The sequence below is a fragment of the Balaenoptera ricei genome, chromosome 1, assembly GCF_028023285.1.
Source record: "Balaenoptera ricei isolate mBalRic1 chromosome 1, mBalRic1.hap2, whole genome shotgun sequence".
Classification (NCBI taxonomy): Eukaryota; Metazoa; Chordata; class Mammalia; order Artiodactyla; family Balaenopteridae; genus Balaenoptera; species Balaenoptera ricei.
Genome location: NC_082639.1, coordinates 20,335,442 through 20,352,208, shown reverse-complemented (window position 1 = coordinate 20,352,208; position 16,767 = coordinate 20,335,442). Strand labels below are relative to the sequence as shown.

The window sequence follows — 16,767 nt, the reverse complement described above, 5'->3', positions numbered from 1 at the left end:
TTTTATGAGCACTTAAAATGTACCAGGCCCTAGGCAATATCACTTTTCTTATTAATTTTCACTTATGAAGTGTCCTCATTTTACTTATAGGGAACTTAGGCTGAGAGAGGTCATGTAGTTTGTTATGGTTTTAGTGCCTTCTATATGTCAGGTGCTTTACATACATTCATTTAATCCTCATCAGCAACTTCATGAGTGATTTATTATTTCTATCATGTGGAGAAGTTATCAGAGGCTTAGAATTGAAGGACCTTGCTCAAGGTCACACAGCCAATTAAGTGATGGAAGTGGAGTTCAGACTGTCACCAAAGCCTTTTTTCCCCCACTATACCATATAGCCTAATTTTTAGATCAAAAAGACAGAGATTAAAGAATTGAGAGGGTTTAAATCAAAGCCAAATAAAGGAAGCATTTTTGGGGTCCCTACTATGTGGAGAAAGCATGAGGATAGATGGTTTGGACTCCAAAGAAATGTAAAACACTGCCTCCCTCTGTAGCATATCTGAAGAGATAAGGCATACATGTGTAAAAAATTAAATAGCATTCATTGGATAAACTGACTATTGACACCAGTTATGTGCAGGGCACTGCATTAAGCCTAGTAACTGGCAGAAACATGCTTCTAGGTGGCCATGGGGATTAAACCAAGTGGTATCACAGTCATTATCATTTCATTAATATGAAAATGGTGGACTGGAATACCATATACACTCAGTAAATATTTGCTGCATGCACACGTCTGAATAAAAGAAAAATCCTGGGTACCATCTGGACCAGAGGTTCTTGAACCTTGGGGATCAGAAAGCTTGGGAAGCTTTATAAACTAATTGACCTCTGGCAATGGGGGCCCTAAAACCTATATTTTTGAAAAGTTTTCCAGTTGATTGTGATAAGAGATTCAGGAACTTCTGATCTAGATTCTACTTGGACCACTTATTGGAGGCAAGTTACTGATTGAAAACTGCTAGAATACGTAATAATTAAAGAGCTGTCCTGAGGCAGCCTGTGATTGGTTATCAGGTGAGGGAGGCAGACAGTACTCAGAGTTGAGAGGAGGGAAGGTTGGAAGGACTTGGAAAGCTTCACAGAGGACCAGAGATTTCACTGGGCTTTGATGGTTGGGACAGGTTTGGATGGGTAGAGAGGCCTTTAGGCAGGCACCACCGCGAATTGTTTAGATAAGGTGAGCCAAAGAAGGTAGAGACACCTGGGCTGATTTCCTTGGCGAATTCCATGGCATTTATTAGAAATGACTCTGGATGCTCGGTGTGGATGTTTCTTAGGCAAAATTTGCAAGTCAGATTGGATTTTCCCATCTTCCCATTCTACTTGTGCATCAGTCAGTATGAGCCCAGGGAATGCAGATTCATTTTCATGTTAGCCTCACTCTGGTCAATTAGCTTCTTTAGTTTTTATTTATTTCCAAATTTAATTTAGTTGATGACCTTCCCAGAAACTTTCCAGGACTGCCAGAGAGTTCTGCTCCCCTTCTGTTTGGTTGTTCTCAAGTGCCCTCATCCCGATTCCTATCTCACGTAGTGTTCTCTGTTCGGGTTAAGACCAACATCTCTTCCTATAAGAAGTTACTATCATTCTGGTCTCCGAGTCTTGAAACCTGACTCGTCTTTGGCTCTTCCCTCTCCCATAACTCCCCAGATCCACTTAGTTGCCAGATCCTATTGTTTCTACTTTTCACACAATCAACAAATATTTCCTGGATACTTCCTAAGAGCCAGGTACTACACTAGGTGCTTTAAGTGCATTATTTCATTTTATCTGCATAGCAACCTTATGAGGATGGGTAGCATTCCCATTGTACAGATGGGGAATCAGGCTTAGAGAGATCAGGTAACTTGCCCAAGGTAAGAAAGCTAGGCAGCGAAGGAGCTGGGCCTCAAACTTGGGTCTTTCAGACTTTATATCTCCCATGTGCACGACCTCATTTCCAGAGTAGATTCCAACGCCTTAGCCTAGCACTTGAGGGACTGCTACCCTCCAAATCTGGTCACATCCTCCTTTCTCACCTTGCATCCATCACGAACTTCTCGAGGTTTCTCAAGTGTGCTTTCTCACCTCTGTGCCTTTGCTCACACATTCTTCTACTCGAAAGTCAATCTTCCCATCTTCCCCTGCCCTCCACTTCCAAGCTAAAGGAGCTCTCTTTCTTCTTGGAACTCCCACAGTATTTTGTCTGACCCACTTTTATGGCAGTGAGAACTTGCCGCTGCTTCATTGTCATGTGGGTGCCATGTCCTGTGCCCCCTCCCCACCCGCCGTGGGTCCTCTGTACATTTGCCCTCAAGGGGAAAAGGTCAGGGTCTGAGACTAAGCAGCACACGTTCAGCTTCCTTTTGGCTGAATAGTCCACTGACTGCATCAGGGGCTTCTTTTAAAAATGAATTAGGTTTATTTTTAAATTTGCTTCAGAGAAACAAAATGAAGAAGTCTGTAGTAGAAAGAATATCACTTATTATCTTCCAAAGTTAAATAGAATGGCATTAGTATTATTGGTTGTCTGGGGTTTTCCATTAGATCAGACAATTGGAAGTTGGCAATGAGGAGATCTATGTGTAATAATAGTTCTGGTGACCTTGAGCAGCTCACTTAACCTCTTGAGCAGCTCTCATAACCTCTTAACCTTGATTTCTTCATCAGTAAAGCTCATTTATATACTGGGCTGAGGGGGGTGGTGGTGCAGAGGATAATTGTGAGGATAAATGATCTCTAAGTTCTCTTCTTGCCCAGGCATGCTTTGACCTGAACTTTCTGATCCATCCCAGAGCATCTTAAAGAAAGCAGAATAATGTAATGACTGAAAATGTGGCTCAGGACTCAGTGTTTCTGTTTAGGTGCTTTTGGTTCAAGCAATAGAATCTAAACCCAGTTGGTTTAAATAAAAAAGGGGATTTATTGGTTCTTGTAACTAGAAGGTCTAGGACTGGGTCAGATTTCAGGTACAATCTAATCCAGAGATTCTTAAAGTCTTCACAAATATGACTGTATTTCTCTATGATCCTCTCAGCTCTGCCATCCTCCACAAGTAGCTTCATCCAAAAGGTAGCAGAGTGGCTGCAACAGTTCAAGGCTTCATATCCGCACATCACTCTAGCTCAAAACAAGAAAGAACTTTTCCACCCTCAACCATCAAACCAAAGTCCTGGGCTTTACTCTGGTTGGACCAACTTATGTCATGAGCCCACTCTTCATCCGGATACTGACGGGGATACCAAGGGATGATTGGCCCAACTCTAGAAGTTAGTGAGGTATCAGCCCCACCCAAATCACAAGGCTTCTGTGTAGGAGGGCAGGATAGAGTGGATATCAAGAAGTTTGATCACATTCTCCACTGTCACAGCCACACTGCCCATGATCAAATTCTGGCTCTGCTAGCTGTATGTTCTTGGGTAAATTACCTAACTTTATTAAGCATCAGTTTCCTTATCTGTAAGATGAGATAACAATACATATCCCAGAGGATTGTTCTAAGGATTTAATTAAATAATATATGTACGTAAAGCACTTGGTGTAGTTCCTGGCACAGAGTAAGCGTGATGCTGCTGAGATGATGTGATTGAAGAGGGACGGAGAGCAGTGGCATTAACCCCAATTTAAGAAGCAGCCAAGTTACGGAATGTTTTCTAGTCAGAGCATGCACACCTGCCATGTTGAAGGCTCCTGTTTGATCTCCTGCCCACATTATACTCTTCCGTATTTCTGCCCCTTTCTGCTATTACATTATGTCCTTTCTAGAAATGCTTTCCTTCTTCTCCCCTGCCTCTAAAATCTTCCTCATATTTCAAGGCCCAGCATAAGTGCCTTTATAGTTAATAGTTTCGGTCAGTGATTTTGTATATGTGTAACTGAGTCTCCCCATGAGCAGGATCAGTGAGGGTTAGGAGCTCAGGTCTGGATTAGACAGACCCGAGTTTGCCACCTAGAAGCAGTGTGACTTGGGAAGGTTATTCAACCTCTTCATGCCTTAGTTTCCTCATCTGTAAAACAGGGTCTCACCCTCAGACAGTTATTGAGAGAATGAAATGACGCAACGTATGTAAAAAGCTTAGTTCAGTGCTGACACAGAGTAAATAATTGATGGTAGTAGTTATTGTTGTTCTTAGCTTCATGAGGTCTGTGTTATAGTCTGTGCAGCAGTTACTGCTGTGCTGGGCACATAATCGGTGCTGAATAAACACTTGTTAGTGGGTTTTGAGGAGTATGGAGGCTCTCTTTCCTTTTCATGACCATCTCCTTACCTCTCCACCACCAACAACAGAAAAAGCAGCCCCTAAACCTTAGTAAAGGCAGTGTTGCAAAGTGGATGATGTGGAAGATTGACTGAGTCACCAGCGGGAAGGAGGGGTGATAAGGAGGAGTGGATAGGGGTGGCAGATGACACGAATAAGCAACAGGAAGCTGAGAGGAAACCAGCAAGAGGCTGTTCTTTGTTCCACCCTCTAGCCGTCAAGTTCAGCCACGGCCCAAGTCGTTGTTCAGTTCAACTGGTGATGAAATGGGGGTCAACCAGTCCGTGGGCTTTCCGCCTGTCACGGGATCCCACCTCGTAGGCTGTGGGGATGTGATGGAGGGTCAGAGTCTCCAGGTAAGTGTCTCCAGCATGCCTCCGCTGCTTCTGTCTGCACGGGACTTATCGATAGTGAGTCTGATGCTGCAATTCCAGGTGGGGGGAAACTGAGTTAGAGCTGGTATGGATTTGGTTGTAGAGCCCCTAGGTCTCTTTTCCCTGACCTTTTTCTTCCTCTTTCCAATTAGAAGCATCTCAATAGACAAGAGATTATGGGTTCTTTTTCTGGCTCAGAGGAAATGGGGTCTCTAGCTTCAAAGGTAGCTCTCAGATGTCTTGAGAGCAGATGCCTGATCCTGGAAAGGTTTTGGATCTCATCTTAATCTGAGTGTATGAGAGGAAGAGCAGTGGACCGTGTGCCACTGACCTTTGACTTTCTGACCCAGGTAGGAAGACAGTCTTCTTCTTTTCCTCTCCTGCCTTTGTCTATTTCCCTCTCGTACTTTGGTTCGGGACTTTCCCTCCATCAGTTCCTAGGTTATTCTCTGCTGGCCCTTGAACTCCCCCCTCCCTTGTGAGAGGCACATACTTCCTGGTAACCTCTCACCTACTCCTGTGTAAAATGAGTGTGCTGCTGTTGCTTCCCAGGGGCCAGCCTGGAGGATTGTCCTGGGTGACCCACCAGTGCCGCCCCATTCAGCATGAGGGCTAATGCCTCACTCCTGGGACTCCTCCAGGCCTGGGCTCAGGGCCAGATTTAAACCTTTTGATATCTCAAGCATTGGGAATATTGTAGTACCCCTCAGATGTAATTCAAAATACAGTTGGCTGTTTGAAATGACATAAGCCTTGCATGTATGCTAAACATAAAATTGCTTCTTTCTGGATTTTCTGAATACAAAATTCAGCTATATGAATTGAAGGTAGAGTTTCCCTGTTTTGGTGCTTTGCTGGTGCCCCAAACACCTGCTGAATGTGTCTGTTGGGAAATCTAGCCATGCTTGGGCTTCTTGCTCTGAGCAGCTGCTCTCTTTTCTTCCTTACAGGGGAGCTTCTTTCGACTCTTCTACCCCTGCCAAGAGGCAGAGGAGACCACAGAGCAGCCCCTGTGGATTCCCCGCTATGAGTACTTCACTGGCCTGGCTGATTACCTGAAGTTTAATAAGCGCTGGGGGGCTTTGCTCTTCAACCTGGCTGTGGGTAAGATTCTCTCCCAGCTGCTTGATTATGTTCCTAGGAGATCCCAAGGCAGACACAGTACATTACAGTTTGCATTGCCCAGCCCTTTTGTAGTGGGGCATGCATTAGCCAGTGTGGTATGGAGAGTTGGAGAGAATTATGTACATAAGAGCTTTGGTTATAGAGTTAGACTGTCTTGGATTCGAATCCAGACTTTATCATTTACTAACTGTGGGGCTTGGGCAAGTTACTTAAAATGTGTCTGAATATCTGATACTTTTGCTGGGTTATAGTGTGAGACGTATGTAAGACATGTACTCTAGTGCAGTGCTTGGGATATAGAATGTGTTCCATGGATGGTGGTTATTGCTCATTTACCCAGCACGTATTAATTCCACTCTGTGCCAACTATAGTGTAGATCAAAGAAACGTTCTTAACTGCCAAGGAGCATACTGTCTCCTGCAGTTGCCTCTCTAGCTCCTCCCTCTTCTGGGTCAGATGACATTGAATCATCCCCTTTCCCCAAAGGCCCCACTGTTAGGAACTCTACCCGCTGCCTTGGCATCTCAGGGACTTACCCTGTAAGTTGTTCAGTACTTCCCCTTTGGGTTTATCTGCCCATTTTCTGTTGTGTTTATGCTCCCTAGGGGAGAAAAGGGGAAAGAATAGGTGATTGATTGTCCTGGGCTGCTCGGGCAAAAGGTGGTTCTTCTGCGAGGAGGGCCACATGTCCTCATCACCCCTGTGCCCAGGCTGCCCTTCGCATTCAGCCGGAGATTCTATAGCCCTTGTCTCTGCTAGGATCTTGTCGCCTGCCTGTTAGCTGGAATGGCCCCTTTAAGACAAAGGACTCTGGATACCCCTTGATCATCTTCTCCCATGGCCTGGGAGCCTTCAGGTAAGAGCTGCTCTGCCCCAGACCTTGTCATATTCCTTGCCTGGTTGCAGCTGCTGAGTCTTAGCTTATTCTCAAAGGTCAGGGAAACACATATTTCCATTTGCCAGTTTTCTTATCTACCATGTGCTTCATCCCAAGGCACTGGGTCCACCTTCTCTAGAAGGCCTTCCCCCAGGCCCCTTTCACCCGGTGGAGCCTTTTATATCCTTGGCTTCTCATGTTCTAGCATTTATATAAATACTTGCTTTTAGCTTCCTTCCTCTATAACAGCCCAGAAGTACTAGAAGGAGCTTGAGCTTTATGGTCAGAGAGTCATTTATTCAACCTACATTGAGGGCACCTCGGCCTGGGGCACTGGCGTAGTGATGAAGACAGACTCGCTCCAGCTCCCGTGGAGCCTGCAGCCTCAGCTGTAAATCTCAGCCATACCACTGCACTCTGTGAGCTCGGGACTGTGGTACAACTCTCTGAGCCTAGATTTCCTCATCTGTCAAATGGAATGCCGCTCCCACAGTGTGGGTTATGAGGAATCAGACAGGCACCTAATAGGTGCACACGCCTGCCAGTTTTCCTCTCTGTCTCTCTACGTGGAGGATCGTGGGGGGTGATGAGCTGTAAGATCTCTTTCACCAGATTTTGGGAAACACTGGTCCAAGTTTTTTTTTTTTTTTCACACACACACACTGTATTTTATTTTTACAAGAGATAAATAGACTGACACCAAGCATTGTACATGGATGACCACAACAAAAGCAACAATGATTGCAATTACCAAACATGAAACACACTCATACTATGTCATAATATTGACATTCAGTCCAGTAATCCTCCACTGTAACAACTCCTTTACTTTGCAGTGAAAATTGATTTGTATATTCTTTGCCTCTGAGTCCTTGTTGGATTTTTTTTTTTTAATTCAGACAGAAAGTCACAAAAATTATACTCATCCTCATCAGTTCACTCAGTCCCATGTAATTAATTTTTTTTTTCATCTTGATCTTTTGTTAGCACTTTTATGAGTTCATCAGATTTTCATTAGAGTTCTGAAAATGCTTATTCATTCAGTTCAGCAGTACAGTCAGTTACCAGAAACCTGTACTTGTCAGAGTCTTTTCCATGAATTTCTTAAAGATGAAACCCTTTTATAGGAACATATTTGCAAAAGCATCAGAGTACACACAGAACTGTCTGTAAATGACAAAAGACTTAAAAATGACCACAGTTAAAAATTTGATGAAAGTTCATAACAATGCAGTTGACAAGAAAATTAGTTATTTCTGAGATATACATTTTAAGGTAATAACTAGGATTATGACTTATATAACATTATACCAGAACATATAAGATTTTTAGAAATTTCATGTAATGTCTGAAACATTTATATTAACATATTTCCATACAAATAACCCAATGAAAGTTTAGTATTAGTTGTTTTGTTTGTTTGTTTTTTTATACTGCAGGTTCTTATTAGGCATCAATTTTATACACATCAGTGTATACATGTCAATCCCAATCGCCCAATTCAGCACAACACCATCCCCACCCCACCGCAGTTTTCCCCCCTTGGTGTCCATATGTCCATTCTCTACATCTGTGTCTCAACTTCTGCCCTGCAAACTGGCTCATCTGTACCATTTTTCTAGGTTCCACATACATGCGTTAATATACGATATTTGTTTTTCTCTTTCTGACTTACTTCACTCTGTATGACAGTCTCTAGATCCATCCACGTCTCAACAAATGACTCAATTTCGTTCCTTTCTTTGGCTGAGTAATATTCCATTGTATATATGTACCACATCTTCTTTATCCATTCGTCTGTTGATGGGCATTTAGGTTGCTTCCATGACCTGGCTATTGTAAACAGTGCTGCAATGAACATTCGGGTGCATGTGTCTTTTTGAATTACGGTTTTCTCTGGGTATATGCCCAGTAGTGGGATTGCTGGGTCATATGGCAATTCTATTTTTAGTTTTTTAAGGAACCTCCATATTGTTCTCCATAGTGGCTGTATCAATTTACATTCCCACCGACAGTGCAAGAGGGTTCCCTTTTCTCCACACCCTCTCCAGCATTTGTTGTTTGTAGATTTTCTGATGATGGCCATTCTAACAGGAGTGAGGTGATACCTCATTGTAGTTTTGATTTGCATTTCTCTAATAATTAGTGATGTTGAGCATCTTTTCATGTGCTTCGTGGCCGTCTGTATGTCTTCTTTGGAGAAATGTCTATTTAGGTCTTCTGCCCATTTTTGGATTGGGGTGTTTGTTTCTTTAATATTGAGCTGAATGAGCTGTTTATATATTTTGGAGATTAATCCTTTGTCCGTTAATTCGTTTGCAAATATTTTCTCCCATTCTGAGGGTTGTCTTTTCATCTTGTTTATGGTTTCCTTTGCTGTGCAAAAGCTTTGAAGTTTCATTAGGTCCCATTTGTTTATTTTTGTTTTTATTTCCATTACTCTAGGAGGTGGATCAAAAAAGATCTTGCTGTGATTTATGTCAAAGAGTGTTCTTCCTATGTTTTCCTCTAAGAGTTTTATAGTGTCCGGTCTTACATTTAGGTCTCGAATCCATTTTGAGTTTATTTTTGTGTATGGTGTTAGGGAGTATTCTAATTTCATTCTTTTACATGTAGCTGTCCAGTTTTCCCAGCACCACTTATTGAAGAGACTGTCTTTTCTCCATTGTATATCTTTGCCTCCTTTGTCATAGATTAGTTGACCATAGGTGCGTGGGTTTATCTCTGGGCTTTCTATCTTGTTCCATTGATCTATGTTTCTGTTTTTGTGCCAGTACCATATTGTCTTGATTACTGTAGCTTTGTAGTATAGTCTGAAGTCAGGGAGTCTGATTCCGCCAGCTCCGTTTTTTTCCCTCAAGACTGCTTTGGCTATTCGGGGTCTTTTGTGTCTCCATACAAATTTTAAGATGATTTGTTCTAGTTCTGTAAAAAATGCCATTGGTAATTTGATAGGGATCGCATTGAATCTGTAGATTGCTTTGGGTAGTATAGTCATTTTCACAATGTTGATTCTTCCAATCCAAGAACATGGTATATCTCTCCATCTGTTGGTATCATCTTTAATTTCTTTCATCAGTGTCTTATAGTTTTCTGCATACAGGTCTTTTGTCTCCCTAGGTAGGTTTATTCCTAGGTATTTTATTCTTTTTGTTGCAATGGTAAATGGGAGTGTTTCCATAATTTCTCTTTCAGATTTTTCATCATTAGTGTATAGGAATGCAAGAAATTTCTGTGCATTAATTTTGTATCCTGCAACTTTACCATATTCATTAATTAGCTCTAGCAGTTTTCTGGTGGCAGTTTTAGGATTCTCTATGTATAATATCATGTCATCCGCAAACAGTGACAGTTTTACTTCTTCTTTTCCAATTTGTATTCCTTTTATTTCTTTTTCTTCTCTGATTACTGTGGCTAAGACTTCCAGAACTATGTTGAATAATAGTGGTGAGAGTGGACATCCTTGTCTCGTTCCTGATCTTACAGGAAATGCTTTCAGTTTTTCACCATTGAGAATGATGTTTGCTGTGGGTTTGTCATATATGGCCTTTATTATGTTGAGGTAGGTTCCCTCTATGCCCACTTTCTGGAGAGTTTTTATCATAAATGGGTGTTGAATTTTGTCAAAAGCTTTTTCTGCATCTATTGAGATGACCATATGGTTTTTCTTCTTCAATTTGTTAATATGGTGTATCACATTGATTGATTTGCATATATTGAAGAATCCTTGCATCCCTGGGATAAATCCCACTTGATCGTGGTATATGATCCTTTTAATGTGTTGTTGGATTCTGTTTGCTAGTATTTTGTTGAGGATTTTTGCATCTATATTCATCAGTGATATCGGTCTGTAATTTTCTTTCTTTGTACTGTCTTTGTCTGGTTTTGGTATCAGGGTGATGGTGGCCTCATAGAATGAGTTTGGGAGTGTTCCTTCCTCTGTAATTTTTTGGAAGAGTTTGAGAAGGATAGGTGTTAGCTCTTCTCTAAATGTTTGATAGAATTCACCTGTGAAGCCATCTGGTCCTGGACTTTTGTTTGTTGGAAGATTTTTAATCACAGTTTCAATTTCATTGCTTGTGATTGGCCTGTTCATATTTTCTGTTTCTTCCTGGTTCAGTCTTGGAAGGTTATACCTTTCTAAGAATTTGTCCATTTCTTCCAGGTTGTCCATTTTATTGGCATAGAGTTGCTTGTAGTAGTCTCTTAGGATGCTTTGTATTTCTGCAGTGTCTGTTGTAACTTCTCCTTTTTCATTTCTGATTTTACTGATTTGAGTCCTCTCCCTCTTTTTCTTGATGAGTCTGGCTAATGGCTTATCAATTTTGTTTATCTTCTCAAAGAACCAGCTTTTAGTTTTATTGATCTTTGCTATTGTTTTCTTTGTTTCTATTTCATTTATTTCTGCTCTGATCTTTATGATTTCTTTCCTTCTGCTAACTTTGGGTTTTGTTTGTTCTTTCTCTAATTTCTTTAGGTGTAAGGTTAGGTTGTTTACTTGAGATTTTTCTTGTTTCTTTAGGTAGGCTTGTATAGCTATAAACTTCCCTCTTAGAACTGCTTTTGCTGCATCCCATAGGTTTTGGGTTGTCGTGTTTTCATTGTCATTTGTCTCTAGGTATTTTTTGATTTCTTCTTTGATTTCTTCAGTGATCTCTTGGTTATTTAGTAACGTATTGTTTAGCCTCCATGTGTTTGTCTTTTTTACGTTTTTTTCCCTGTAATTCATTTCTAATCTCATAGCATTGTGGTCAGAAAAGATGCTTGATATGATTTCAATTTTCTTAAATTTACTGAGGCTTGATTTGTGACCCAAGATGTGATCTATCCTGGAGAATGTTCCGTGCGCACTTGAGAAGAACGTGTAATCTGCTGTTTTTGGATGGAATGTCCTATATATATCAATTAAATCTATCTGGTCTATTGTGTCATTTAAAGCTTCTGTTTCCTTATTTATTTTCATTTTGGATGATCTGTCCATTGGTGTAAGTGAGGTGTTAAAGTCCCCCACTATTATTGTGTTACTGTCGATTTCCTCTTTTATAGCTGTTAGCAGTTGCCTTATGTATTGAGGTGCTCCTATGTTGGGTGCATATATATTTATAATTGTTATATCTTCTTCTTGGATTGATCCCTTGATCATTATGTAGTGTCCTTCTTTGTCTCTTGTAACATTCTTTACTTTAAAGTCTATTTTATCTGATATGAGTATAGCTACTCCAGCTTTCTTTTGATTTCCATTTGCATGGAATATCTTTTTCCATCCCCTCACTTTCAGTCTGTATGTGTCCCTAGGTCTAAAGTGGGTCTCTTGTAGACAGCATATATATGGGTCTTGTTTTTGTATCCATTCAGCAAGCCTGTGTCTTTTGGTTGGAGCATTTAATCCATTCACATTTAAGGTAATTATTGATATGTATGTTCCTATGACCATTTTCTTAATTGTTTTGGGTTTGTTTTTGTAGGTCCTTTTCTTCTCTTGTGTTTCCCACTTAGAGAAGTTCCTTTAGCATTTGTTGTAGAGCTGGTTTGGTGGTGCTGAATTCTCTTAGCTTTTGCTTGTCTGTAAAGCTTTTGATTTCTCCATCAAATCTAAATGAAATCCTTGCCGGGTAGAGTAATCTTGGTTGTAGGTTCTTCCCTTTCATCACTTTAAGTATATCATGCCACTCCCTTCTGGCTTGTAGAGTTTCTGCTGAGAAATCAGCTGTTAACCTTATGGGAGTTCCCTTGTATGTTATTTGTCGTTTTTCCCTTGCTGCTTTCAATAATTTTTCTTTGTCTTTAATTTTTGCCATTTTGATTACTATGTGTCTCGGCGTGTTTTTCCTTGGGTTTATCCTGTATGGGACTCTCTGCGCTTCCTGGACTTGGGTGGCTATTTCCTTTCCCATGTTAGGGAAGTTTTCGACTATAATCTCTTCAAATATTTTCTCGGGTCCTTTCTCTCTCTCTTCTCCTTCTGGGACCCCTATAATGCGAATGTTGTTGCGTTTAATGTTGTCCCAGAGGTCTCTTAGGCTGTCTTCATTTCTTTTCATTCTTTTTTCTTTAGTCTGTTCCGCAGCAGTGAATTCCACCATTCTGTCTTCCAGGTCACTTATCCGTTCTTCTGCCTCAGTTATTCTGCTATTGATTCCTTCTAGTGTAGTTTTCATTTCAGTTATTGTATTGGTCATCTCTGTTTGTTTGTTCTTTAATTCTTCTAGGTCTTTGTTAATCATTTCTTGCATCTTCTCAATCTTTGCCTCCATTCTTATTCCGAGGTCCTGGATCATCTTCACTATCGTTATTCTGAATTCTTTTTCTGGAAGGTTGCCTATCTCCACTTCATTTAGTTGTTTTTCTGGGGTTTTTTCTTGTTCCTTCATCTGATATATAGCCCTCTGCCTTTTCATCTTGTCTATCTGTAACTGTGGGTTTTGGTCCACAGGCTGCAGGATTGTAGTTTTTCTTGCTTCTGCTGTCTGCCCTCTGGTGGTTGAGGCTATCTAAGAGGCTTGATGGGAGGCTCTGCTGGTGGGTAGAGCTGACTGTTGCTGTGGCGGACAGAGCTCCGTAACACTTTAATCCACTTGACTGTTGATGGGTGGGGCTGGGTTCCCTCCCTGTTGGTTGTTTGGCCTGAGGCAACCCAACACTGGAGCCTACCTGGGCTCTTTGATGGGGTTAATGGCAGACTCTGGGAGGGCTCACGCCAAGGAGCACTTCCCAGAACCTCTGCAGCCAGTGTCCTTGTCGCCACGGTGAAACAGAGCCACCTCCCGCCTCTGCAGGAGACCCCCCAACACCAGCAGGTAGGTCTGGTTCCGTCTCCCCCAGGGTCACTGCTCCTTCCCCTGGGTCCCAATGCGCACACTACTTTGTGTGTGCCCTCCAAGAGTGGGGTCTCTGTTTCCCCCAGTCCTGTCAAAGTCCTGCAATCAATTCCCACTAGCCTTCAAAGTCTGATTCTCTAGGAATTCCTCCTCCTGTTGCCGGACCCCCAGGTTGGGAAGCCTGACCTGGGGCTCAGAAGCTTCACTCCAGTGGGTGGACTTCTGTGGTATAAGTGTTCGCCAGTCTGTGAGTCACCCACCCAGCAGTTATGGGATTTGATTTTACTCTGATTGCTCCCCTCCTACCGTCTCACGGTGGCTTCTCCTCTGTCCTTGGACGTGGGGTATCCTCCTTGGTGAGTTCCAGTGTCTTCCTGTCGATGATTGTCCAGCAGCCAGTTGTGATTCTGGTGCTCTCGCAAGAGGGAGTGAGAGCATGTCCTTCTACTCCGCCATCTTGGTTAATCCTCACTGGTCCAAGTTTTACAAGTCAGTATCCATTCAGAATTCTCCCCATGAATTCTGATTTTTACACCTTGGTGTGTTATATACATAGCTTAATGACTGTAGTACATGCGTTCTTATTTAAGCTTGTGAATATTCTCTCTGTATGTTCATTCATCAACGTATAAGTCTAGTTTATGTCCCAAAGTGTTACACAAAGGCATCTATTTTTGCCTTTTCACACCTCCCACCTCCACCCAAACCACTGTCTACACTGTAGCCAGGCAGATCTATTTTAAAACCAAATATGATCTTGTCATTCCAGCACCTAGAACAGTGCCTGGCATATTGTAGATGTGCAATAAATATTTGTTGAATGAATGAATGAATGTAACTTCCCTATCTAGATCTTTTTAATAGCACTTTGAACTTAATTCAGCTCTTGTCATTGGCTTACCTGAATGCAGGTCCAGGACAAAGTTTCCAGCCTTGTTGCTTGCTACTTGCCCTACTCCAGCTCTCCAGACAAACAACCCTAAAGGCACTATGTTAGTTTCTGCCTCAGGGATTTCATTTGTGCTGTGCTTTGTGGCTGTTCCCTTTACCTGGAATACTTGCTGTTCTCCTTTCTCTCTTCCTCTTCCTCCTTTTCGTCTTTTGCCTGGCTAATTCCAAATTACCTTCAGGGTCTTAGTTTGGGTGTCACTTTCTTAGGGACACCCATCCTGACCCCTATATTATATTAGGTTAAGTTTTCCGGTGGTGTGCTTTCATAAGACAATCTGTACCTCTCAGTACTTAACATAATTGTAATGAATTAATTACTTATGTGATTATTCTTTAATGTCTGTCTTTTTAACTAGATTGTAAGCTCCACAAAGTCAGAGACCATGTCTGTCTTCTGTCTTTCCCAGTGCCTAGGGCATTACCTGGAAAATAGTAGTTTCCCAATGAATATTTATGTTTTGCTAGGTTCCATACGTTCAACAGATATCTGTTGAGCACCTGCTCTGTGCCAGCTCCTTGGCATGAAAAGAAGGTGGGACATATAGAGATAAACAAATCAAGGAATTTGCATCCAGTAGAGGAGACTGAATATGGATTCACATAACTGTAACGCATGGCAGGAAGTGGAGAGCAGATGTGGAGATGAGGCTAGAAAGGCAGCAAGATGGTTTTCTTTTTTTTTTTTTAATTAATTTATTTTTATTTTTGGCTGCGTTGGGTCTTCATGGCTGCATGCGGGCTTTCTCTAGTTGCGGCGAGCAGGCTTCTCATTGCGGTGGCTTCTCTTGTTGCGGAGCACGGGCTGTAGGTGCACGGGCTTCAGTAGTTGTGGCACATGGGCTCAGCAGTTGTGGCTTGCAGGCTCTAGAGCACAGGCTCAGTAGTTGTGGCGCACGGACTTAGTTGCTCCGTGGCATGTGGGATCTTCCCAGACCAGGGCTCGAACCCGTACCCCCTGCATTGGCAGGTGGATTCTTAACCACTGCACCACCAGGGAAGTCCAAGATGGTTTTCAATGTTGATTTCTTATTCAGTAAATTTAGTACCTGCCATGTGCTGTGCTGGGGTTGGGTATGCAGTAGTGAATAAAATAGAGACCCTGCTTTCAGATTGTAGTCTAGTGGGGAAGAGAAGCTAAGAAATATTATTTCCTAAGCTGACAGGTATTTTATAGAGAGAGCAGGTGAACACATGACTTTAGAGTGGTCTTTTTGGACTAAGAGTCTGTATTGAGGCTTCAGATCTCAATAGACTGGGGTGAATCAGTTATAAATACTCTTCATTAACCATAGTGAAATTCCAAGAAAAGGGGCAGGGAGGTAAAGGGACATGGTTTCCTCTTGTTGCATCTGTGGTTAATTCAGGACCTGAAATCCTTCCCATGAGTCACAGACCTCTGGCTTCCCATCCCAGGGAGGAGAATATATATTTAAACATTACCTAGCCATTTGTAATGTGCCTCTGTCTCCACTGGTTCCCACACAGTCCTGTGACGTACGTGGGGAGGGGGATGCATATTTTACAGATGAGCAAACAGGCTCTGAAAGGCAGACTTGTCCAAAGTTACAGTTTAAACTGGGAAGGGATCAGAAATCTCTGGCTCTCAAGTCCAGTTCTTTGCCTCCCTGAGAGAAGTGAGATAAGGTGAAAAGATACTTAAGGCACTGACTTTCCGCATCAATTAGGATCTGAGTAAGTTGTATTTCACAGAAAAACCCCAAACAATAGTGACCTAAATAACATAAAATGTATTTTTTGCTCAGATAAAAAGAAAGCTAGAGGTAGACAGAGCTGATATGATAGTTCTACAAAGCTGTCAGAAAACTAGACATGTAGCTTCTGTTTCTAAGGGTATCTCATGACCCAGGCTGCTTTAGGTCTAACCATTACATCCGCAGTCTATGCAATAGGAAGGGAGAACTCTCCTGAAAGTTCTATATAACACAACTGCTTACATCCCATTGACTAGAGCTGCTCTGTCCATTATTGGTAGCTTCTAACCACATGTGCATATTGAATATTTGAAATATGGCTGGTCCAAACTGAGATGTGCTATAAGTATAAAACACACATTGGATTTCAAAGACTTCATATGAAAAGAAAAAGAGAATGTAATAAAATATTTCATTAATTTAAAAATTTTGATTATATGTTCAAATGATGTTTTGGCTATATTGGGTTAAATAAAATATATTATTAAAATTAATTCTACCTGTTTCTTTTTACTTTTTAAGATATATCTACAAGAAAGTTTTAAATTACTTAGGAGGATAGCATTATATTTCTATTGCTGGGCTAGAACTTAATCACACAGACAAACCTGGCTGCAGAGAGGCTGGGAAATGTCATATTTTTTTGCATGACAGTGTCTTCAGCT

At 41.6% G+C, this 16,767-nt stretch overlaps 1 protein-coding gene across 5 annotated transcripts in view; it reads left to right on the top strand.

Annotated features, from left to right (window-relative positions):
* PAFAH2 (platelet activating factor acetylhydrolase 2) overlaps window positions 1-16,767 on the top strand; it is a 46,966-nt gene that overhangs the window by 1,326 nt on the left and 28,873 nt on the right. For all 5 annotated transcript variants that reach the window (XM_059916002.1, XM_059916001.1, XM_059915999.1 and 2 more), the window contains exons 2-4: window positions 4,459-4,600; window positions 5,569-5,722; window positions 6,504-6,600. In XM_059916002.1, the coding sequence (XP_059771985.1) occupies window positions 4,511-4,600; window positions 5,569-5,722; window positions 6,504-6,600 (341 nt within the window). In that variant the 5' untranslated portion in view covers window positions 4,459-4,510. The remainder of the gene's footprint in view (window positions 1-4,458; window positions 4,601-5,568; window positions 5,723-6,503; window positions 6,601-16,767) is intronic.